The sequence below is a fragment of the Pinus tabuliformis genome, chromosome 4_2, assembly GCF_031772625.1.
Source record: "Pinus tabuliformis cultivar Carrire ecotype Pingquan chromosome 4_2, CPIR1, whole genome shotgun sequence".
Classification (NCBI taxonomy): Eukaryota; Viridiplantae; Streptophyta; class Pinopsida; order Pinales; family Pinaceae; genus Pinus; species Pinus tabuliformis.
Window position 1 is genome coordinate 182,257,211 of NC_142304.1, and position 24,992 is coordinate 182,282,202.

Genomic DNA, 24,992 nt, shown 5'->3' on the forward strand with positions numbered 1-24,992 from the left:
GCATCTCACTTTTGGTGATGGATAAAACTCAGTTTATCGCATGCATCCTTGTATTCTATAGTGCTCCATGTGAAGTTGCCTTGTCAGTTGCAAGATTATATATTGATAGCTCAATAATAGGAATATACAATGATATTCAAAAAGTCCCACATCATAAGAGTTCCATTAGTGGAGATGCCTTCTCAACAATCCATCCAAATACTGCCCAATACAAACATAAAAGGAGAAATAAACAGTCCATAGTCCTCATACAAATCCAGAGTAATAAACTAGCATGTTAAGGTTGTAAGCAGTTCAGTATCAAAAAGAAAATAGAAAGCATTCAACAAGTCAAATACTTCTTCTAGTTGGTTGTACAATATGATATAACAACATGTCCATCCTTCCGGATGAATTGAAAGCAAAACAATTAGAAGACAAGTAGAGATACACAAAATTATACAAAAAAGAAGAGAGGATGAAGAAACTAGCCAAGTAGTGGGAAGTCTCCCATGTCAATGACTTTCTGATCCAAGATCATTTCTAAGTGCATTTTTCCAGTGTTACCATTCAAGCCCCTCTTTGATAGTTCATATGCATCCATATTTTGTTCCCTGCCAATATGCCTGATAGTGGAGTTTCTGTGTTGATTCCATAGTAGTTTAATTCTCCTCATCCAACTATGTAATAATGGGTTGGTGATGTTTGCATTTCCCATTAATTGATCAATTATAATTTTTGAATCCCCATGGATATGAATAAGAGGGATATCAAGGAAATTTGAAAACATAAGAGGCCCCATAAGGCCATTGCTTCAGCCTTTGTGTTAGTGCCCCTACCTCCATGCCAGAATGTTATGTATGTCAGTGCCTCTGAGACGGCAAGCCAAAACCCGCAACCACATGTGTGCCATTGAGAAGCACCATCAAAAAAACCCACAGGGTATTCCATCTGAAGTTCAATCCTCTTTTGACGAGGTGTTTTGGAGCAAATTTCATTGGATGTATGCAGTGTGTGGCTGATTAAAACATTTTCAATGATCTTATAGAAATTTCCAGTGCAATTCTGAAAGATGCATTTGTTTCTCCACTTCCAAATTTCCCAAAAGAGAATAGGCGGAATGATTCTCCAGACAGACTTTTGAGAGCTCCACCACCGTAAACAATCTACAATGCCTACATGTTGAATGTATGGAAAACCAATATATGAAGAAAGTATTTTCCATACCTGAATTGTATGTTGACATGTAAGGAAGGTATGACTGTTATTTTCCAATTCCTCTTTGTAGATAAGACAGATGCCAGGTCCTTTCCATTGTAGCTTTTGCAAGTTTTCCCAAGTAAGATTTTTATTATGGAAAATTAACTAGGTAAATAGAATGATTTTGTTTGGGATACTAGTTTTCCAAAAAGCAAATAAAACATATTTCTCGGTAAGTTGTGTATCCTCGAAATAGTGAGTGAGGTATATATCTGCAACTTTGATGTTTCATTCTTCATCTTCCCTGACCAGATTAATTTGTCATGATTGCCAGCATGGCAAATCCCACGTTGTTTCATCTCAGCAACAATGCGGTCCCATTTCAGGACCCAGTGCCCAAATAGACCCAATTCCTGTGCATTCTTCCAGACTGGGTATGGACCCCTCCATAGTGAAATGGCTTGACACCAGAAGTATATGCCTCTTCTATTGAGAGAATTTAAGAGCTGCTCTAGGATCATATCCATATTGCCAGCACCGAGAATGTGATCGATGCTTATGAGAATGTTGTGGCCAAAACCAGTGTTCCAAGCCAGGTGATGTAGGAAGATCTTTGTGACTTTTTTGAAACTGAGCAAGATAGCTGATCCATTGAGACCCCAATGGAACCTCTTCGGAACCAGTGTATGAAATCAAGATTCTTTAAATATTTTTCTCTGATGACCAGGCTCCATGCTCCCGTCCCAAAAATGCCTCTCCATAGTGACTTGATTAATAATGCCCATCCAAAACGACGGAGGTCAAGAACTCCCCACCCCCCCATGACCTTTGGCAGAGTGATCTTGGATAATTTAGACAAGTGAAATTTCTTATGTTCATGACTACCCCACTAGATAAAATTAGCCATAACACGGTTGAGTGAGTGAATGATGGCAGCAAGAATATGATACAGATGGGCCCAGTATACCCCTAGTTGATTAAGGACAGCTTGTGTAAGGATGACACGGCCCCCCAGGGATAGATTCCTATATTCCCACCCAAAGATCTTCTTGAAAAATCTATCTATAAGCCAAAGCCAATCGAAATTACTATAATTACAGGGTTTGATATGGTATCCCAAGTACTTCATGCCATGACCCATCAACTCAACTTCAATTCCAAACAGATTTTTTATATATGCAATTATGTCCAATTCACAATTCCCATGATAAATAATAGATTTGTGAGCATTCATATACAAACCAGTAGCATTTGCAAATTTCCTGAAAATATGGAAAAGGCATAACCATGAAAAACGATTCAACATACCCATAATGAGCACATCATCGACAAAGAAACCATGTGATATGTTGATGTTGCAGCCCATCTTCAAAGCCTGGAAATGATCTCGTTCCACCGCTTTTGAAATATGCAGGCTCAAACCGTCCATAGCCAGGATAAATAACAACGACGACAAAGAACAACCCTGTCTCAAACCACGCCCTGCCCGGAAGAAATTTGTGGGGTATCCATTAATGATCACAGAATAATCAACATTTATCACACACGCCATAATCCATTCCACACATTTGAGATGTAGGCCTATTTTGAATAGGACTAGCCTAAGGTAACCCCAATCCAGGCAGTGGAAAGCCTTCTTCAGATCAACTTGCAGGATGGTTGCATTTAGATTTTTTGTATGTATCAAATGCAAGCATTCTTGTGCATTTGCAACAATGTCATGTATTTTTCTACCTTGTAGAAACCCATGTTGTTCAGGAGATATATGGTGTGAAAGAGTACTTCGCAGATGCCCGACAATGGTTTTTGAGATAACTTTGTAGATGAGGTTGCACAACGAAATTGGTCTGTAGTCCTCAAAACAGGTAGGAGGATATTGCTTCGGGATAAGGGCAATATAAGTAGATTTTATGTGATGGTGTACATACCCAGAAAGTCTAGACTCCTCCACCATTTGTAGAAGTTCTTTTTTGAAAAGATCAAAGAAATTTGTGAACAACTCCACGGTCCATCCATCTGGTCCCGGAATTTTATCTCCCTTGAAAGATTTAAGGACAGTGAGTAATTACTCCTCAGTGATGCTTCTGTATAGTACATCATTTGATTCTTGGTCAAACATAGTCGGGTAGTGCTCAATCCCCCATATGAGATCTTCGGCATCAATGTTTTCGTTGCGCTCATATGCCGCTTTGAAATGTGTGGTCACAACTTTAGAGATTTCCTCCTATGACTGGATATGATTTCCCTCAGCGTCTTGAATCCCCCATATAGAATTTGTATTATGTGGTTTGCATAACGATGGAAAATTTTTGTATTTCTGTCTCCCTCTTTAATCCAGATAGCCCAGCGCTTAAGGCACCAAGAGGCTTCTTCAAAGTTTAAGAGTCATTTCCTTTTTAATTCCAACTCCAGAATGTGTGAGCAGGTAACATCTGGAAGATTGTTCGTGGCCATCAACAGGAGGAGGAGTTCTAGCTTACTTTGAATGTATCTTTTTAAATGGATTGATTTTTTCTCTTTTGCGAGTTTTTCACTTCCCTGCGAAGAGTCTCCAGTTTGTCTATTATATGATCCATAGGGGAGGATTCAATATCCCCCACATGGTGCCATGTATCCCTCACCAGAGTGTTAAATTCTAGATCATCTAGCCATGTTTTGTTAAATTTAAATGGCATACCCAGGCACACCATCGACTTCTTCCAAACAAGTGTAATAGGCTTGTGATCTGATAAGAAATGGTTGATCATTTTCGTCTGCAAGTCTCCAAAGCGAGCAATAAACTGTTCATGCATTATAAAACGATCTAGTCTCTTTGTGACATATGCCTCACCAGCGTGTCCATTGTCCCAAGTGGGGCCATTTCCTCCGGGAAAATGTCCACAAATTTGTGTACTAAAAGAGCATCATGAAACATCCCCGCCAAAGGGTCAATCCTTCTAGACTGTCCCCAAACTTCTTCCAAAGCAATGGTGCAATTTAGATCACCAACAATGATGAGGGATGCTAGCTCCATTAAACCAGAAGAAAACAAACGGTTCCAGAAAATAGTCCTATCCTTGTAAGGAGCATAGGTGTTTAAAATATGAATGTGACCGCCCATTCCTCGGACATGTCCTTCAAGGAGAATGCCCGCGAAACATCTGTATGCTTTAAAAATGACCCATCTAGGGTCCCAAATTGCCACTAAACCACCAGAGAGACCCACAACCGCAGTAGCAGATATATGCCATTCCAGGAGCATTTTCCTGAAATACTGTACAACCTGTGGAACAGAGTGCATGGATTCTTGCAGAAGAATGATATAAGGGTGAAGAGAGGAAAAGAGACTCTTGAGGGCCCGATATTTTGGGGCAGCCCCCAAACCCCGTATGTTTAATGACAGAATGAAATTCATGGAGACACTTACTCGGGCAGTCGTGCTCTAAGGGCCCATGAGGGCGTAATGTCAGCAATAGGCACATCAACCAAAAATGGTCCATAGGGGAGGAAGGAGGATTAGGCCTAGGATGTCCTCTGAAACGTCGGCTTCCGCGATTTTATTTCTGCCAAACAGTGATGTTACCAACAGAAGTAGGGCTAGTGTGGGGGGTTGGAAAGCCACATGGCTTGTGGATGGTAAGGGTCTGCAAGTCCAATGATTTTCTATTGCGCAGAAAGTCCAGATCACTGCCCACTGAGTTGGTAGGTGAGTCCAGTGGCGAGTTGGTCAGAGTGACACTTTTCCTAGGTCCCTTGTTCCGGTTAGCGAAAATGGAAGGTGAAGAAGATGGAACGTACGTGATTTGGGTGGTGGAGGGTAAGTCGTGGGATGGGTATGGCGCCGAGAAAGGTGGCGGGGCTTCTTGGCCAAGGTGGATTGTTCCCGGAGAGGGTTTTCGAGAGTGTATTATTGGACTAGAAGGAGATGGAAAATCAGAATTCAGTGAAGATAAAGGAGAGGAAGGAACCAGAATGGGTGATGAACCATTTAGAGAAGAGTCTAATGTATGAGAGCAGGGAGGATAGGAGCCAAGGGGAATACCTGAATGCTATCAAGTAGAAATTCCATGTCAAAAAATTTGTGCAGGCCGACCATCCCCATGATGAGACTTCGAAAATTCGCCAGAGAAAGGCCTGCCATGTAATCGTCCTCCCGACCAACATGGGAATTATGCTAATAGATGTCTGGTGTGGTGACAGAGTGAACACCGGAAAGGAACCCCCAGAAGTCCAGTCTCTGAGATAGTTGAGTCTCGCCCCAGAAAAAATCTATATGGTTTGGAAAGCCGCCACGATATTCCTTTTCAATCAGAATCCATGCCACCTGCTTGTCCGGAGCCCCCAAGCATCGTGGGTCTACATAAACGAATTTTCCAATTGTGTTACCAATATCCATAAGGACCTGTTTCGTCCAAAGCTCAATTGGAAAACCCAGTAATTTCACCAAGATGAGTTTGTTTTGTGGCATGTTATGGAGAGAATTGTATCCAATGTACCAGCGATGTAGTGCTAGGAAGCTCTTCCCATTAGTCCATGGCACGGATTTTATTTTTTCCAAGTCCTCCTGACTTAGAAAATGGAAACTATACCAACCTTTTAAGAGTCGCACGACAATCGGCATGTAACCAGGCATTGATTTCTGCTTCTTCTCTACCCAGTCCCTCATGTCAGGGGTACCACCTTCCTACTAGAGCGCGCTTTTGTAGACTGGTAATCCTGTTAGATAGAACAATATTTTCCAAAGATAATGCAGGTGGCGGGGAGATGGTTTTAATTGAACGCTGCTTGTGTTTGGTACGACGTCCCCATGTAGCGTGTTTTCCACTCTACGAAAAGAGGGATGCATGGTCGCCATCTGGAAGACAGGGATCACCCAATATATTGTGCCAAGTGTCCAATGAACGCGAGCCACCCCGACGGTTAGCATCAGCAGATTGCAAAAGGAGTGACTCAGCATCCGTCGTGGCCCGAATAAGGGCCTCATTAGCAGATGAGTCGAGGTAGTGACTTGCCATAATACCCAAAGCACAAAAACACAACAACCGGATCCCAAAGCGTTGTCTGACAACAATAAATGAGGATGTACAGGTGGGTAGTTGAGAAAAGAAATAAATTGGGTCCTGAAATAACTGCGTTCCCCTTGAGGATCGGGAGGAATGTTCACGAAGGAGAGGACACGAGCGAAAAATAAACCCGCATACTGCCAAGAATGAAGTACGATGTCAGGAGATCATTCAAATCGGGCAAAAAGGCCAATGCTGACACAGGGAATAAGTCCAGATTTAAAGGGGCGATGTATGAGGATCCCGAAGCACATGGGAAAGTGTCCAGCAGACAAGTGTTGGTAGTGGGATATGATATCAGAAGTAAATTCCACCTACACTCATCAGAATAACACCGCTCGTCGGAGAGAGGGACAATTCCGATACTAGAAAAAGAAATCAGCAAGAGATCAAAGCCGAGTGACCAGTTCAGGCAGGAGCAGACGAAAGGATGGTGGAGATTAACAGGTTCCTAGCTGCAACATCAGCAATAACAGCGGTAGCATGACATCCAATAGTTACATATCTTGAAGCCAAAGTTTTTGCAAGGTCGGGTGATATAGCAGATGTAAGGCCAACGATCCCGGATGGTAGAAAAAATGTTAAGGAGCAGACAAGGTTCTTCCTTAGTGAAGAAGGCCGACCAGGAGTCTCTTATAGAATCAGACCCAGATGGCATATGGACAATGTCGTAGAGGGTGGAAATTGCTAATATATATATATATATATAGAGAGATAGAGAGAGAGAGAGCAATAACAAAGATAAGTAAAATATGATAGAGAACAGAGTGCATGAGGCGATATATAAATGTGCTATCAAACCCAGAAACCTAGCAATCAAAGGCAAAGACAAAATAGGGAGGAGCATAGCTAATACTGGATACCCATAACGATCATAAACCTCCACAGGATATCTGAAAACATACCTTGAAGGCTGATGGGTGGAGCAATTGTTGTTCAGACGAAATCCAGAAATCTTCTCGCCTTTGATTGAGTCGTTTAGTATGTTCCTCCAACCATATTATGTCCATGGTTGCTCATAAACAAACCATGATGAGCATGATCATAAACCAAGGCAATAGTGGTTGATTTCATTACAATACTCTTCCTCTGAATGTTGCTTGTATGAACGTGTCCTTATTTTATGGTAGCTTCCCTCTCCTACTTGTATATATAAGGGAGGAGAGAAATTTTGTGTTCATCATCATTTTGTACTTGTCTTGGACACATGAGGTGTTCATAAGGAATTCCTAGGAGCTAGATGCTAGAATTTATGAGGAAACCCTACTAAAAGATAAGGGGAAAGAGAGATGTCTTCAATGTAGATCACTCTCATGTGATGTCAAGGTTTGCTTTTGTGATGACTAAGGTTTGTTTTATACATATAAACCCTAGATAAAAGCATGATGTTGAGTATGATGATGGTTCTTGTGGTTTATATTGTAGTGTTAGAGTTTATACTCTAGTAGAAGACATGGAGAGTAGATGGAGAGTAGGGGTAACACCTTGCATGTTTTTAGAGTTGTGTTCTTGTGGGATGTAAGGGTAGCCAAAGATTATGGAGTGTGTATTCACCATGATCCTTGGATGTCTTGATGCTTATAATGATATAAGAGTGGAAGACCTAGGGTTTGAAGATTCAAACCTTAGGATAGACATGTAGATTTGAAGGCTAGGACTAGAGTTTCTTGACATGCACTTATGTGATGCAATATGACTAGGGCTTGCAAACTCTAAGGAAGGAAATCATGCTAGTATGGAGAGCTTGTTTGATACATGTTTTTTGTTGAATCCAAGGAGGACTTGTCCATGTTGATGCTTACTTGTTGATCTTTAGTGGTGGCTAGCTTTTTACATGTTATCCTTAGCTAGGGTTTTGGAGAGCTTAAAATACTGAAACAACATTGTGATAAAATTGTGGTACATACATACATACATACACATATATATGAAATTTCAATTGTCTAATAATTGTGTAATTGCATATTTGATTCTCAAATTTCATGGTCTTCTTGGTTTTTGGATAATTTATAGCATTTATTATTTGTGTTGATTTGACATAATGAGGGGTTGATGAACATTTTGAAGATAATATTTTTGGAATCATGATTGTCATTAGACTAAAACCTGCAGACATTAGTCTTTGCTACAATCACTAGAGTTAGGATCCGTGAAAAGCGGTTAGTTCATGTCGTGAAACACACGGGGAGTGCTAAACCCGATGTCCAACAATCTCCCCCACAACAGGAGCTGAGTGAGTTTCAAACTCAAGACCTATCACTCTGATACTACTTGTTGGAATCACGATTTTTGTTAGACCAAAACCTGTAGAGATTAATCTCTTTTATAATCGCTAGAGTTAAGATCCACGAGAGGTGGTTAGTCCATGTCATGAAACACACGAGGAGCGTTGAACCCAATGTCCAACAATCTTCCCCCCCCACCAAAATGTGAGCGAAGTGAGTTTCAAACTCAATACTTGTCATTATGATACCACTTGTTGGAAGCACGATTGTCGTTAGACTAAAACCCGTAGGTGTTAATCTCGGCTACAATCAACCGAGTTGTGATCCATGAGAGGTGGTTAGTCCATGTCAAACACACAGGGAGCGTTGAACCCAATGTCCAACAATCCCCCCGCCCACCCCACACAACACGAGCCAAGTGAGTTTCGAACTTGAGACATGTTGCTCTAATACCACTTGTTGGAATCACGATTGTCATTAGACCAAAGCCGCAAGCATTTGTCTCTGCTACAATCATCAAAGTTAGGATCCACAAGAGGCGGTTAGTCCATGCCGCAAAACACATAGGGAGTGTTTAACCTAATGTCCAACAATCTTCCCCCAGCGCGAGTCAAATGAATTTCAAACTCAAGACCTGTCACTTTAATACCACTTGGAATCACAATTGTTGTTAGACCAAAACCCCAAGGTGTTAATCTCTGCTACAATTGCCAAAGTTAGGATCCATGAGAGGCAGTTAGTCCATGTCGCGAAACACACGGGGAACGTTGAACCTATTGTCCAATGAATACAACATATTCTCTATTGTAAATTTGTAGTAATTAAAGTGATTTCAAATCTCATTCTGTGCTTGGAAAGTGTGCCCTCAGGGTTGAAATTTTTTGGCATAAGTTTGGTATCCTTACTATTGAATTTTCAAGTGGATTAAGGTTGAAGTGAATTGAAATAGTGTCCATTGTTTGCTACTCTGATTTATATTTCAATTCAAGGCTAAGTTTGAGTATCCATAAGGTTTGGATTCAAGGAACCTTTGGTGTGAAACAAAATGTCAAAATTGCATTAATTATCAAAATCCTGAGATGTATACATGGCATAAAAGTTTTTTTGGTTAAAATCACTCTCTTGGTGAAGAGGGACTCTGTGTTTCAATTGTTGGACCTAGGAGAGATTGTCGAGCAGTGAAGCCCTAGTGTGCTTGAGATGGGCATTTGCACTTGTCAAAGGTTTTGATGGGTTGAAACCCTATTTTCTCTTGTGATGAGAGATAAAAGACCTATTTTGACAATTGCTCTGGATGCATTTTTAATTGGTGTGACAAAAGGACCTGTTATAGGTGGTTAATCTATTCTAAGGGTTAATAATATGTTTTCATAAGGGATAGGTGGTAGATCTATGTGATTATTGGCTAACATGGTTTTAGTTTTCTATGGATGAAATGCCTAGGAGGATCTACAATATGTGTTTGATTTGTTCCAATGGATACATTCTACTTTATTTATGGATGGCATGGATTCATTTTCAACAAGGGAGATGACTATGAGTACATAACACATGTAGTTGATTTGTTTCAATGGATGCTAGTGAGTTTCCCTATGATATGTGTAAGATCTTCTCCATTGATTATTGGTATATGATATATATTTCAACAGGTGTGACACCCAATATGACTTGTGATAAGGGTTGATTTGTTCCCATAATACCAATATTTGGAATGGATTGATTTGTATGATAAGCATGCTTGAGCATTTGATTATTTGTTAATTTTGGAAGCCCAAGATGGGCTGATTCATTCTGTGATAGCCTAATGATTATTTGTTGCTCTATTTTGGTTGAGATGATGGCAACCTTGCTTAGCTTTAGTGATTGTTGCAAATGGAAGGAGCATCCAACATTATCTCCTGAGGATTTGATTGGTTGTACGCCATGTATTGTTGTGAAGAGGTTAATCATATAAGTTATCGGTGACCTTATGTGTCCACGCCAATAGTAGTGGAATTAATAATCAACTCTAAGCTTGGTTGGGAGTAGTGACAAATATCAAGGACAATGTTATTGGAATCTCTAAGCCAAACAAAAAAAGGCCATCATGTTACTCATGTTTAAGGGTTATCTTAGATAAATAGAGTTGACCATGATGAAGTTGTTTAACTTGCTAGTAATTTTAAGGTGCATTAGAGGGATTCTCAAGTTCACATTTAATGATGACTCTTTCATTGTTGTTTCCTTTTTCCCTTGAGGTTGATATATCAAAATCAATGAGTTAACATTGCATCCACTTGTGTTGGTCTTGTATGGAGATGTGATTATCTTTACAGTATGCCCTCAACATCAATTGATCTGGTGCTAGACAATTTTGGCCCATGGTGATGACTTTAGGGATTCTTGAGTTTTGATAGGTTATTGACTCAGAGTGATTCCAAAGTTGAATAGGAAGCAATGATCCAAAATTATGTTCCTTTAAGTTTCACAAACAATCCTTGTTCTTTTGGAACCTTTAACAAAGGAAAAGGAGTAGGTTGGTTTTGTGGCACAAACCGAGGAACATTTTTGTATTGTTTTTGCATGTTCACAATCCAAAAGCTGAGTAACAAATTGCTTGGTTAACCACTTAGACAGAGCCACACTTTTGTTAGTGATTGCTTGGATGTCGAGGTCTACGAACCTATATTGTTGGCGTGACTCTTGTAGAGTATGTATGATGTTCTATCATGATGGAGTATTCTTTCATCCCTGTGTTGGCACTAGAATTATAGATTGCAATTTTAGAGGGAGTTGATGGATGCTACAAAAAACAATTTTATCCTAACAAGGAGTGTTAGCTTTTGAGATCACTCCAAAAGTGTTTTTACCTTGTTAGGATAGTATTATGTCTCCTAGCCCCTCGGTGATGCTTCATGGACACGTGTATGGCTAAATATATGAGTTGATGATTGACCTTGGTTAGTGTTGGAATGTTGCCCTTATTTAGGAGGTTGTTACCCTAATCAACTTCTTGAGTAACATTTTCGGTGCACACAATGGCGGAGTCGGTTGCTCAATCTATGAAGGTACCTACCTAGGAGGAGTGCAGTTAGCCCCTAAAGCTAGCTTGGGACCATGTGATATATGCCTTGAAGGTTGGACACTTGAATGAGGACACTTGGTCTTGGAGCATACTTCATGGAGGTGAATGGCAGACCTCAACACATGTTGGAGGTGCGTTGGATTAGTGACGACACTAATACACATGAGAGTAGCATTGAACACATTCGAGGGCATGTGGCACACAATGAGAGGAGAACTACCTTACATGAGAAAACTTGAATAGCAAACTACCATGGAAGATGGAGGATTAGACTAACACTTCATTGGGATGCACATCACCTTTAAGGGTGTTGAGCCCAAGATCATGGCTTGGAGCATTTCATTTTTGGGTGTGAATAACCACTAGTTTGACACAAGCGCATCCTTGTACTATAGAATGCTCCATGTGGGGATGCCTTTTTGGTTACCAATATTAACATGTGCCCTTACTTTATGTTGCCTTCTTTCTCCTACTTGTATACAGAAGGGATAAGAGAGCTTTTGTATCCTTTTATCAATCTTGTACTCTTCTTTGTATTGGTCTTAGAGATATTATGATTCATGATGAATCCCTAGATGGTTGACACTAGGATTCATGACCCTACGAGAAGAAAAGGGGAAAGAAAGTCATCTAAATTGATTTTGGAGAGGTTGTAGTTGTGTGATGCTAAGATTTGCTCTTGTGATGATTAAGGTTTGTCATATACATGCAAACCCTAGAGAAGAACATAATGATAGCACTGACAAGCCCTAGACAAAAACATAATGATAGTACTTGTGTTTCTTAATATAGCACTAGGGTTTATAACCTTGTAGAAGACATGGAATAAATGTCTTGCATGTTTTTGGTCTTTTGTTCTTGCACAACGTAATGCTATGCAAGATCATGTAGTTTATTCTTGATGATCCATTGCGATTTTGATGCTTGTGATGATATAAGAGTCAAAGACCTAGGGTTTTAGGATTCGAACTCAATGAAAAACATGTAAATTTGGAGATTGACATTAGGGTTATCTTGGCATGTACTTGTGTTATGCAACATAGCTAGGGTTTACAAACCTTAGGGAAGACAATTGTGTTAGTGTGAATAGCATATGTGATACAAGCTACTTGATGAGGTTGAGGGTTTACCCATGTTGATGCTTATTTGAGATCTTTAGTGGTGGCTAATGTTTTACAAGGTTTTCCTAGCTATGGTTTTTTATGGTATATATATATGTCCTTAATACTTATAAAGTTTCAACCAATCCAATACTTTTGTAATTACAAATTTGATTTTCAACTTTCTTGTCTTCTTGATTTGGTAGAACTAGAATTGCATTCTGATTTGAGGCAAATTTGCTGCTGTAAACCTATAGTAGTTAAAGTGATTTCATACCTGATTTTATGCTCGATAGTTGTGCCCCAAGTGTTGAAACTTGTTGACATTAAATTAAAATGTTATCTGTTGTTTGGTTCGTTAACTAATGTTTCATATCCACCTTGAGCCAAATACCCAATGTTTGGATCTGGGAAACCATTGATGTTGAGTGAAATTTAACAATTGCATGTAAAGACCAAATTCTAAAATTTCTACATACAATATTTTAGTGTCCTTTGTACTCGTTCTAATTGAGATGATATTGTCAAATTCCATTGCCTAATCAGTTGTTGTTTGTTGTTTGGTTCGTTAAGTAATGTTTCATATCCACCTTAGAGCCAAATACCCAGTGTTTGGATCTGGGAAACCATTGATGTTGAGTGAAATTTAACAATTGCATTGAAAGACAGAATTCTAAAATTTCTACATACAATCTTTTACAGTGTCCTTTGTACTCTTTCTAATTGAGATGATATTGTCAAATTCCATTGCCTAATCAGTTCCCAGTATCGCATACATAATCTTTTAAAACATGTTCGTCCTTGAAATAATTCCATGCAAATTCATAGTAAATCAAATCTATATCAAAGATATTTTACAAACAATATAAAATATGGGAAACTTGCAATATTATAACAATTTATGAGATAAAAGATGCAGCAAATTTACAAATTCCCTGTCATCCTTTGACAAAGTGCATAAAAGCAATTAAACTTCTCTTAAAAGCAAATTTGCAGGCATTTTCCAGAGTTATCAGTAACCATAAGTGGCATTAGATGTGATAGTTTCACTGAAAGTTGCCAACAATTCTTGACAGCTAAAGCATCCAACTATTTTTTGTTTTAATAATAAGTTTAAATCCTTGTGTTTAATTTTATAAAAGGAAAACATCAACATATATACACAAAAATCTTGGGTGATTGGGGAAATGATTAGTATCCTCTATACCTAGATTCAACTCCCGCTCGCAACATGATGAGTTTTGTTATAATGGCTTTGAGCACTGTGGAGTGTGAATGGTCCCCGATGACCGATATATATATATATATATATATATATATATAACTCTTCCGTTATTTTACATAAAAACATTCAAGAAATTTGCTTTGCACTCACCGTTCATGTTCTATTTTACATATAAGACGCAACAATTTTCATAAATTGCCTATTATCCTCTAGCAATGTGCAAATAACCAACTTAAACCTCATCTTAAAAGCAAAATAGTAACCCCATCTTAAAGGCAAATCCTTGAATTAAGAAAAACATCTGCATATAAATATGAATATATTATGGGAGCCGAGTACCAGCCCCCCTGCAACTCCATGGCGTGCACAGCTATCGAGACCGTATTGAGTTCGAAAGATCCGCAGTTGAAGAAGAATGGGAGTGGGTTTACTGCGTGCCAGACATTTCAAAAGGCGTGCCCTAACGCCTTCCTCCTCCAAAACGGCAGCATATGCCCTCCAGAGACAGCGGCGCCAAATGAAACTAACGCAGAATTGAAGGCGAAGCTCTTAAAGATGTATAAGGCCAGAGATCTGCAAACATATTTTGTCTTTGGGCTCAGAACCCAAGTCGGAGGCGGAAAATCAATGGGTTTCGGTGACAGATCAGTGCACGCCAAGGAAGTTGAACCAAAGAACAGGCTTATCAGAGCACTGGAAGGTGGCCGTTACCAACGACAGCCTGTGTTTCGTCAGGCCTACGCTTACGCCATCAATGCCCGTCTACTCACGCCTCCTGCATGTAAAGATAAGGGTTTGCATGTTGCAGATCTGCTCCATGCAGGGCCCAAACTTGGCAGATCTGGGCCAGATCTAGCCGTTTCGATCAAGATTCAAGAATACCCAGAACCTAAGCAGCAGATCGGGGGAAATATGCATCGATTGAGCAGAGGGTACGCAGACCGAGACATGCAAATGGAAGATAGATCCAATAAGAGGTCAGATCGGGAAGATTGCCTACAGCCAGAACACATGGCATTCAGCAGTGACACTGGATCAGGCAGTTCAGGAACTCAGCCAAAAAGCAGCGATCAAGTAATAACATCTCGATTTCAGATTTGCATTACGACCCCTGAGGGGAAATCTTTTTTAGCTTGGGTACACCCAGAAAGCACTATCTTACAGCTAAAACAGCAAATCTGGGCATTGACCGGATATCCTGGTCAGATCCAACATTTAGTCAGTGGCAGGTGGTCTCTCCAGGACAGCAGAACCTTGGGAAGCTATGAGATTAGTCCAGGAGAAACCATTGCTTTAAACCTCGGGCTGAGAGGAGGGGCCCTACCTCAGGGACAGCCAAGCAGCTCAGGGGGAGACAAGGGGAAAAAGACAGCACCTCAGCGACAACCCAAGGGAGGTTCCTCCTACAAAAACATTCTTCAGGATAACAGAGATTCAGGGTCCTCTCCAGATCAAGGTGGAAACACTCCCAGGCCATACATAGTAGATCAGCTAGGGCAAACTCCAGCTCTCAATTTCGACTCATCAGGGCTCGAAGACTTTGTCAAGTCCTACAAAACGCAGGCCCTAATATGTCGTTTCAACAGTTTTTGGCCAAAACCAATGGACCTATTTCATTGGATTTTCACCTCTTGGACCATGGAATGTGATATTCACCTATGCTCCAAAGGTTTTTTCATAGTTAGATTTGCATCCAGGGAAGTTAGAGACACAATCATCAGTTCTGGGCCTTGGTTCTGGGGAACGTCGGGGCTGTTCATGACTCCATGGTTTCCAGATTTCGATCCAAACAAAATGACGGTATCCAAAGTACTGGTCTGGGTTCGTCTATATAACCTTCCCCTTCACTTCTGGAGTGAACGAGTCTTGGAAGGAATTGGGAACAACATAGGGAAATACATCAAAACAGATCTGGAAAGGATTGACGAAAGAGTTTTTACTTTTGCACGCATTTGTGTGGAAGTAGATCTAAGTAAAGGGCTGCCAGACAACATAAGGCTGATCTACAAGCAACAAAACTGGTTGCAAGCACTAGACTATGAAAACACTGCTTTCAGATGCAGGCTCTGCAGACAGACAGGACACTTGCAAAGCACATGTCCAGAAGCCAAGAAAGCAAACAGTAAAAGAAGGCAAAAAGGGAAGCAGAGGAAAGGATGGCAATTTCCCCCTCCTAACTCAGAGGATGAAGAATCAGAAGCAGAAGAGGAAGATACCCCCATAGAGAATGCCGAGGTATCTCAAGGAACGGGGACCCAGAAGGAAACCACATCAGACAACAGGACCTCACAGCTCTCCCCCAACCAGGCAGAGAAGACAAACGAGGATCAGAGCATGGGCGGGATAAAAAGGCACCACCAATTAGAGACTTCAAATTCAGACAAGGAAATAGGCATGCAGAAAGCAGAAACACAGTTAGTCATATCTTCGATCGAGCCCACCCAAGGAGAGTGGCGCAAGGTTGAAAAGAAAAAGGGAAGAAAAACTTGAAGTGCTATTGAACTTTAGTTTTTCTTGCCTCCTACCTCCTTCTCTCTTTCTCTTTCTTTTTCCTCATTCTGCACGTTAGTTTTGTAACGTTGCGTGGGGTGCGATAGCACCCGGGCCCAATGGGCAGCTTATGGAAATGCTTAATGCATTTGCAATGTGTAACTTTTCATTTTTTAAATAAAAGGTTACCGCTTTTTCTTCGAAAAAAAAAATATGAATATATTATGATAAACTATAAATTAAATGCTGAATTCTAAATAATATAAACTTAATGTATATAAAATATTGAATAAAACAGAGGCATAGTTAAGCAATGGGCATAAACGTTGTTGGATATTTAGCCACGTCTAATCTACATTGACAAATTACTAACAATACCATCAAAGCATTTCCTCAAACTCCAGAGGAAAAAAATTGAAGAAAAACATATAGGTTTATTCAAATCCTTGAAAATGAAACATTAAGATTTCATGAGATATTCAGTATTTTGTGTCGAAAGATAATAATATTCACAGCTTAGGGATGAAAAAATGGGATTCTCAAGAGTTGAATTTTCTTATCATGAACACATTCATTATCAAATACGGAATGCACATTTTTTGAAAGCATGATATATGTCAAATGTTTAAAGACATAATATTCAAAGATTTAAAGGTGTAAAAACTTCTCTCAATGTTCTCCTACAATTCTACCAATAATATGGATAGAATTTTGGATAAGGACCCATAATGAATAGAAATTTTCATCTTCAATGCCCACATTTTAATTAGGCAAGGAATGACATCACCCACTGTCATGAGCCACCGAGTCCCTGCATAAATGATAAAACATGCAAAATGATTACAAATACAGCTTTATATATATGTATCAACCAGCCTCTACCGTAACATCGTTGGGGTTTTTAAACGTGTAGGTTCTAACAGCCAGCTAGATTTGCAATTTGTACTTGTGCTCTTGGGAACAGCTAGAGTTTAAAATAGATATTAGAGTTTATAATACAAATATTAGTGTCATTTTTGTCCACCCTGAATTTATGTCGATTCTGTCTGAAAAAAAATAAACTTTAAATTGCTGGTTCCATTAACATCAATTCAAAATCGTATACTTTCATCGATCTTCACAACGCCCAGGGAAGATAATGAACTTGGTACCCTGGCCCAACATGAAGACCATAGTTTGCAATTTGGTTAAGCAATTTGTAAGCATGCCAGGCATTAAACATTAACAATAGCTATGCAATCAAGCAGGGCAGATCAAGAAAATGCTAACAGCTATCACAAATCTCTTAAAAATACAGGGATTATAGCAGTATATTTGGGGGATTAAATTTTTAGAAATTATACCTAAGTAAACTAGAAAAAGGATCGATGATAACATACCCGCAATGTGTCACACTAGTAGGCCCGTTGACACTTGCACAACATAGCCTTTTGTAATTAAAAAACAATCCACTAGTATATTGACCATTAAAATAGAAACAAAATCTTGGTCGACGGTATCTTCTCTCAGAAGAGAATAAATTAATAATCACCCAACCAATTGCGACGATAAATAAAAGCAATATCCAGGCCATTGGCTCCCAATGGCAATAAAAGCACTAAACTGCATGTGACTAGAATCATCTGCAAGTCAACAAAATGTAAAAACTAGAATCATCCACCCAAATGCTCTTTTTCTACAATTGGTTGCAGCTAAACCATAAACTGACCAAGTGTTGAGCCTCATCAGATTTACATTCTATCCTCTCTTTTCCTTGGAGCACAGCTGATAATTTCATCTACTCTCAAAATCATCTCTGCGGCCTCCGTTGCAGAAAGCAAGACAGCTTGCTTAACTTTGAAAGCCTCGAAAATTCCTAGCTTTTCCATGTTTCCAACCTACATTCAAAAATATTCTAAATCAGAAATGTAAACGAAAAGGTCAAAAATGAAAAACTACATTAATGGTATGATTACAACTGAAGCAACACACATAGCCTTCAAAAATAAGTATAAAAGAACCAAGCCACAAAAACAAAACTTACCGCTCCAGTTATAACATCAATCCCTGTCTTCGTGTCCTCCTCCTCATGAGCAGCACGGAGCTGTGCAACTAAATCTGCACTGTCCAATCCAGCATTGTCTGCTATAATAGTTGGAATTGCTCTGAGTGCATGTGCAAAAGCATCAATTGCAAGAGATTTCTTTCCTGGTGTCCTCCTTGCAAGTTCATCAACTTGCTTTGCCATGAGCATTTCAGGCCATCCACCTCCAAGAATCACTCTGCTGTCTTGTACTGTTTGCGATAACACACATAGTGCATCATGCAAAGACCTCTCAGCTTCATCCAATACATGGAAACTGCAAAATCAATAAATTTTCAAATCAGAAAACTGCATAGAGTAAAGCTAGTAGCAAATCAAACATTTCTGTTAGATGATAGAGATAAGCGCAATAATGTGACTAGAATCACAGAAATGAAACAATGCAACCCAGGAAAACCACATTGTTATGAACCTATGTTCCACCAAGACTCTGGGACAGGGGGACGCAGGTGCAGGGAGATGCACAGTGGGGATGTGTGGAAGTGCCTTCGAATTTTAGGAAAATTTAGGGGGTACAGGAAGATGTCAGGGTATATATATATATATATATATATATATATATATTTCAAATTCGTATTTAATAATGAAAGCATAAACATATTGATCCATGCATTATTGAATTAAATAATGAAATCACTGATCCATATTCATCATTTATACCAATACGCACATCATTCATCATTCTAAAATCTAATTACTCGACAAAATAGATTATAGTAGATAATGAAGTCTGAAGATTAGAATAGTAAATTGATATAACTCAAACTCCAAAGGGGTGTTTTTGGGTGTCCCCATTTTGAAGGGGTGCGCCTAGAAGCACCCCTTTTGGGGAAACACATCTGCCACACTAGGGAAACGTTTAACCATTTCCCAGTCCGGGAAGACGTGGGGAAACATTTCCCCAGGCATCCGCCCAACCCAGATGTGTGGGATGTGTGGGTGCATGCACCCCACCCTAGGGGACGCATCCCTGTGGAACACTGCATATGAACCAACCCAGGTATAGAACACTCGTACACCTAAGCTAGTTAACAAATAATATTTAGTACTGCTTAGTGCATTTTCCAGCATCTTTAAAACTGGGGGCTAAATGGTTGACATACATAGAATACTAGTAGAGCTTGCATTGACTCAGGCCAAGCACAGAATATGGAGGCACATTTATCTGCTTTTTACAATTCAAGAGTCTTGAATCGGTAAATATAAAAGTATTAATTAACCCTACAAATATCAAGCCAGTTAGCAACAAAGCATATCCCAGTTTGAAGGAAATTTTATAAACCACGAAAATCAAGCTGATTAGCAGCAAAGCATATTCTCTATATTTGGAAGAAATTTAAATGCAGATCTCTTATATAATGTAAATCTCACTAACAATGAACGCGTCTTGGCATTAAATGGAAATCAGATTGACCATGTCTTTTCATTAGGAATGTTAATATATTAGATATCTACAGAGAGACACAAACAGTCATTCAATATTGTTATATCTACACCCAGATGCAAACAGAAATATTATTATATTGTTGGAAACAACTGGATGCATAGTTATGTCTGATAACTACCCAGATGGCAAGGGAAGGACCCTCATAAATTTTCTAGTTAATTATCCCAAAAGAACAATGTTTTATTTAATCTGTTAATTTGCACATGTCAAAAATGTGAAGTTTAAGTGAATTGTTTGAAAACTTCGTCCAAGATATAGGGGTGTTGTTTGGAAGTTATTGAGCATCATCGTGAATATGTTACTAAGATAAATCCAAAAATGAATAATCACTACATGATAAATGATAACTGAATACATATAATAATCGTGAGCAAGCACCTTTAAATAAATCAGGAGAAAGCAAGAAACAAGCATCAGAATTTTTATTTATTTTTCCAACCATGGTGAATCTGTAATTCATTGGAGGAATCTGGGCAAGGCCCAAGATCAAACATAGCAGCTGCCACTATAACACCAGGAGTATATACAACAGCCCATAAGCTAGATATACCAGGAATTTATGACTTAGCAAGAGCCAAGACTCCAGAGTCCATGGGGGTGGGGGAGCTACTACTTGAACCTTATCACAACGGGCCAAAAATGTTCTTCTGCGGGATTGAACGCTGTGGAAGGGATAACATCCCATTGTGCCAAGTTCCAACCACTCAGAAGTCCCATGAGGAGACTTTTTTTTTGGTAAGCTAATACTCATAAGAGAATTGAACCGGTGACCTATCACGAGTGTCTTCACAATGCACCCAATCCACCATCAATTCAAAATCCTGTAATTTGAAAATCATCAGAATTATAGTAGTAAAATCCCTACAATGTGTAGGAGAATCATTCATTTTCGAATATGAATCTCTTCAGTAATGTTCAAAACCCCGTTACAATAAGCATCCATGGCTTCTAGTCAATGATTACGGACCTCGTGAGCTCCTCGACATACAAGCTTCAAAAGTATGAATAATCTACACATAATGAATGTAAAATAAAAAATCGAACCTAGGTACCACAAAATATTAAAGCACAAGGAGCCACATAACCACCTTTTTTAAGTGGTCCTAGTTAGTCTAATAATACCTCCAATTACATGTACAACAATGCCACCCCAACGATGACCTAAATTGTTACACGTGCCATCATATTAGACATTGGGGACATTGATGTGCAGTTGGCAAAGATTTTATCGGAAAGGCACCCCATATTGTTTTGAACTTCGTGGCTGCCCAATGCATCATTTTGACGATGGAGGATATAGCGTATTAGCGAGAGTTCTTTATCATGGAGGTGATCAAATGGGATAAGAACATTACCAAAATCATATATAATAATGCTTTGATAATAGATAACATATTAACAAGGAAATGCAAAGGTGTGTCTTGCCATTTACTGCCAGAAACATTTCTTCAACACATCCTCACTTGTAAGTTGGAGTCGAAGACAATGTTTATTTATTATGAGTGGTTATAATAATTCATTTAGCCAGAATCAAGAACGGTAGGCTATTGCTACACTAGTTTACCAAGATTCTTCGTAGGAAGGAGTATAGGAGGTTTCATTCAGTGAGTGAAACCTTTTGGTAAAGGTTCTTCACCTGGATAAGAACCAAAGAATCTATCAAAGCGTTTCATGAGAGAAATCAGATACTAAAAGATGTGGGATTTTATCTAAATCACCAGGTTCATGTTCAAATTCAGTAACAATGAAATTTGAATTATTTTTTTTTGTACAGGATATGTGATAATATTCACCATTATTTTCCAGACATTATAACTTTGTTCCTGATGTTTACGGGCCAAGGATAGTAATAGCAGTCCCCTTTCTCTAGGTATAAGCAGTTGAGAAGCTGTAGGTCAACGTGCAGTATATAAAAGCACTCCCACAAATCTATGTGTGTAACCACAATATTTGTACAACAAGGTGGAACAATAAAAATCCATAAGCTGGAGCAATCATATCTAATGCATATAACTAATAGGCATTTATAATTCTAAATGAAAAACCTACAATTAACTTGTAAATAAATTTGATGTAAAACTAAAAACAATAAAATTCTAGATGATATTTGATTTAGTCTAAAAATAAAATAAAACAAATTAGCGCAGTCGGTTAGCTCGAGCAGTTGAGTGCTGTGAATTACAAACAGAAGGTTACAGAGTCAAGTCCCCGAGCTGGGTGCCTCTGTGGATATTATTGGGCCTCAATTGATGTCTCTGCTACGTTCGGTTGCCAAAACTGCAACCAGAGAGTACCATCCTCAAAATGAGGGTAAGTGCCCGGGGGCTTTCCCACAGATGTGTATTCCGCCAAAAAATAAAATTAACCAAATAGGCTTTCCCACAGGTGTATTCTGTCAAAAAACAAAATTAACCAAATAAAAGTACAATATAATGTTTAAACCTAGGTCCCAGCCTGCGCTTATAAAATATTATCCCATTCAACTCATTGTCTTTTAACCCAAGAAAATTAGTGACTCCAGCTCTGCCACCAAAGCAAATTGTGAGCAACTTTTGTTATCAGTGAGCAAGCTCCAGTGTCCACTGTCATAAGCTTGTTGGATCAGTCACTGTGTCACTACAACACCTGAGCTACCCAAATCGTTAAGAAATTAAGTTGTCGCCAACAAATGGACTCCATTCTCCACTGTCATACCATGTACATTGTCCCTGTACCAACGCTAATCATTGAAAATGAACTCAACAAATGAAGGATATAAATCATTATTGAAGGAACTCATGGTTGTAAAACCAGATTAAAATCATTGAAATTTATGTGGATAAAAACAAAATTGCTGAACTAAAGTAAATTTTATCATCCTCTCATCAAATTCGACAAATTTCAAATGTTATCCATGAAATCTGCTGAACACTGACTCTGGATGTAATTGATGGTAAATGGAACAACATGCTCTCCATCCTCCAATTTGCATTGTGTTTAGTGATCAGTGCCTAATCCATATAACCATGTACCGAAACAGATATGGAGCTGTATATAAGTACTACAGGGTTATTCAGGCTTAAACATGACAATCCGGAAAAGACAAAAACATGAAAACTACAATGCCAAGCAATTTAAATTTTATTTACAAGTTCCATGTTTTTGTTCAATTTCTTTGTTTTCCATTTTTCTTTTTTGGTATGGATGGAAATGTAATTTATTTCTCTTCTTATTTATTGTAGATGCTTGGGAGAGAAACTGTAGTGGAAAGACACCAACTTTACAAAAAATTGTCATTCGTGTGTTGAGACAGACTTGTAGCATTTCAGGTTGCAAATGCAATTAGAGTGTACTTGAAAAAATACACTCGAAAAGGTGCAACTTGGTATATTGACACCTAAATGATAGGGTCCAATCTTTGGTTGTGGGTGAAACAGTGGATGTATGGCCCATTTGTTTGGATGACATTAACCACATGACTAACTCATTGGTAGAGAGTGAGACACCTGTCATGGACAAGTCACCTGGATGGTTAGATGGGGGCAGATGACCAAGAGCAGGACCCTGCACTGACTTAGAAATAACTCACCAAGATTAGAAATCAAGCCTCCATCTCCTTATCACCAAAACAAAGGATGTCCCCAACCAACGAGACAAGACAAGGAGATTTGTGAGAATCAGGAGCAAACCTCAATGCCTACACCCAACATTGGACATGTCAACTACAGGTGCAGGGCCTTCCACCGCTAGAGAATGACCAGTTACCTTCGCCCATAAAAGGGGAAGAGGGAATTTATTGTAGATACACTTATAGTATATATTTAATACATTTTTATTGTGTATTTACGTTTGACTTTAATGGTTAACGTACAATGCATCATTTGACATCTAATGAATTTTATTTATCTATCTTCTTTTCATTTTTACGTGGCAATGTGATTAATTGATGTTGGTTGATATTCAACTTTAAATGAACAAATGCATATATTTTCCTTTTTGCTCGTCAATCATAATGTCAACTTTTTCTTCAGTTTTTAATTCACCAAATTACTCCCCAAGTCTGGGTTTTGCAACAATGATGAGGCTGCGATACAAAGCTCCAACAGCATACCAATCTTTCATTTTCAGAATTTAAAGTTTCATGATAGTTCAGAAAACATTTCAAATTTCAAAAAAAATAATTATCAAAATTGTTGTAAAAAATTTAGACCCAAGTTGCATTCTCAGATAATTCTATATTTATAAATGGTTACACTTGGCATGTTGATATCTTTTTACATAGAGTACAGTTCATAGTTAGGCTTTAGGGGTTACAGAGATGAGTGATAGAAAGATTACTAAAAGCATATCAATAGATTTTATTTATGAAGAACAAAGTGTACTGGCACTCCAACGATTAAATGTACTACTTGAAATTGATTGAAGAAACAATTACCAAAGCGTTCCAATGGCCTCTCTTGACAATAGGAAATATTTTTCCTTGATGAAATAGAATATAACAAAAAGCATAACGAAGCAATAGAGAATCCATCTCTAATGCACCACATTGAAACTTTATCAAAGCTTGACACAAGTACTCTAATCATGTAAACCAAGGAATCCTGCTCTAATCATGTAAACTGAGGTATCCTAGCAACGCTGATCGTGATCTGACTGATGTCAGATAGTCAAAGATCAACAAGAAAGCTTTGATCAAAAGAACAAATGCCATCGTAAAGTCAACAGGGGAGTAGATTGCACAGTGATCAATCAATCAAGGACAACAAACAGTAACCAAGTCCATCATCCATCAAATGGATCATCAATCCAATCGGAATCTTTGAAACCCACAGAAGAATACAAAATGCCAAACTGGAGTCTTGTTTTTGTTATCTAACTTGGCATTAGTCAAGGCATCCAAATGTGCAATTTTTTAACCCAAAGTGATCCTGAATAGTCCCTTCTAAATAAATCTTCCATATAGGAATTCAATGAGGGGAGGAATAATTATTAATTAGTACCAATTGAGTTTATTGCATTCAGATTAGCCATAATGAATAAAAGAAATCAAATGGCTATACAGAAACCCACTGCACCTATGCAGTTCACTTACAACCCAAAATAAAAAAAGCTTGATGAAAAGACAGCACTCATAAAGGTGCCCAGATAACCAAGATAC

General features: G+C 38.8%; 1 protein-coding gene across 2 annotated transcripts in view; it reads right to left on the reverse strand.

Annotated features, from left to right (window-relative positions):
- Nucleotides 1-17,673: 17,673 nt before the first annotated feature.
- LOC149168760 (TCP-1/cpn60 chaperonin family protein) overlaps nucleotides 17,674-24,992 on the reverse strand; it is a 55,512-nt gene continuing 48,193 nt past the window's right edge. For both annotated transcript variants that reach the window (XM_089428416.1, XM_089428417.1), the window contains exons 10-11: nucleotides 18,349-18,664; nucleotides 17,674-18,202 (exon numbers count right to left, since the gene is read on the reverse strand). In XM_089428416.1, the coding sequence (XP_089284542.1) occupies nucleotides 18,056-18,202; nucleotides 18,349-18,664 (463 nt within the window). In that variant the 3' untranslated portion in view covers nucleotides 17,674-18,055. The remainder of the gene's footprint in view (nucleotides 18,203-18,348; nucleotides 18,665-24,992) is intronic.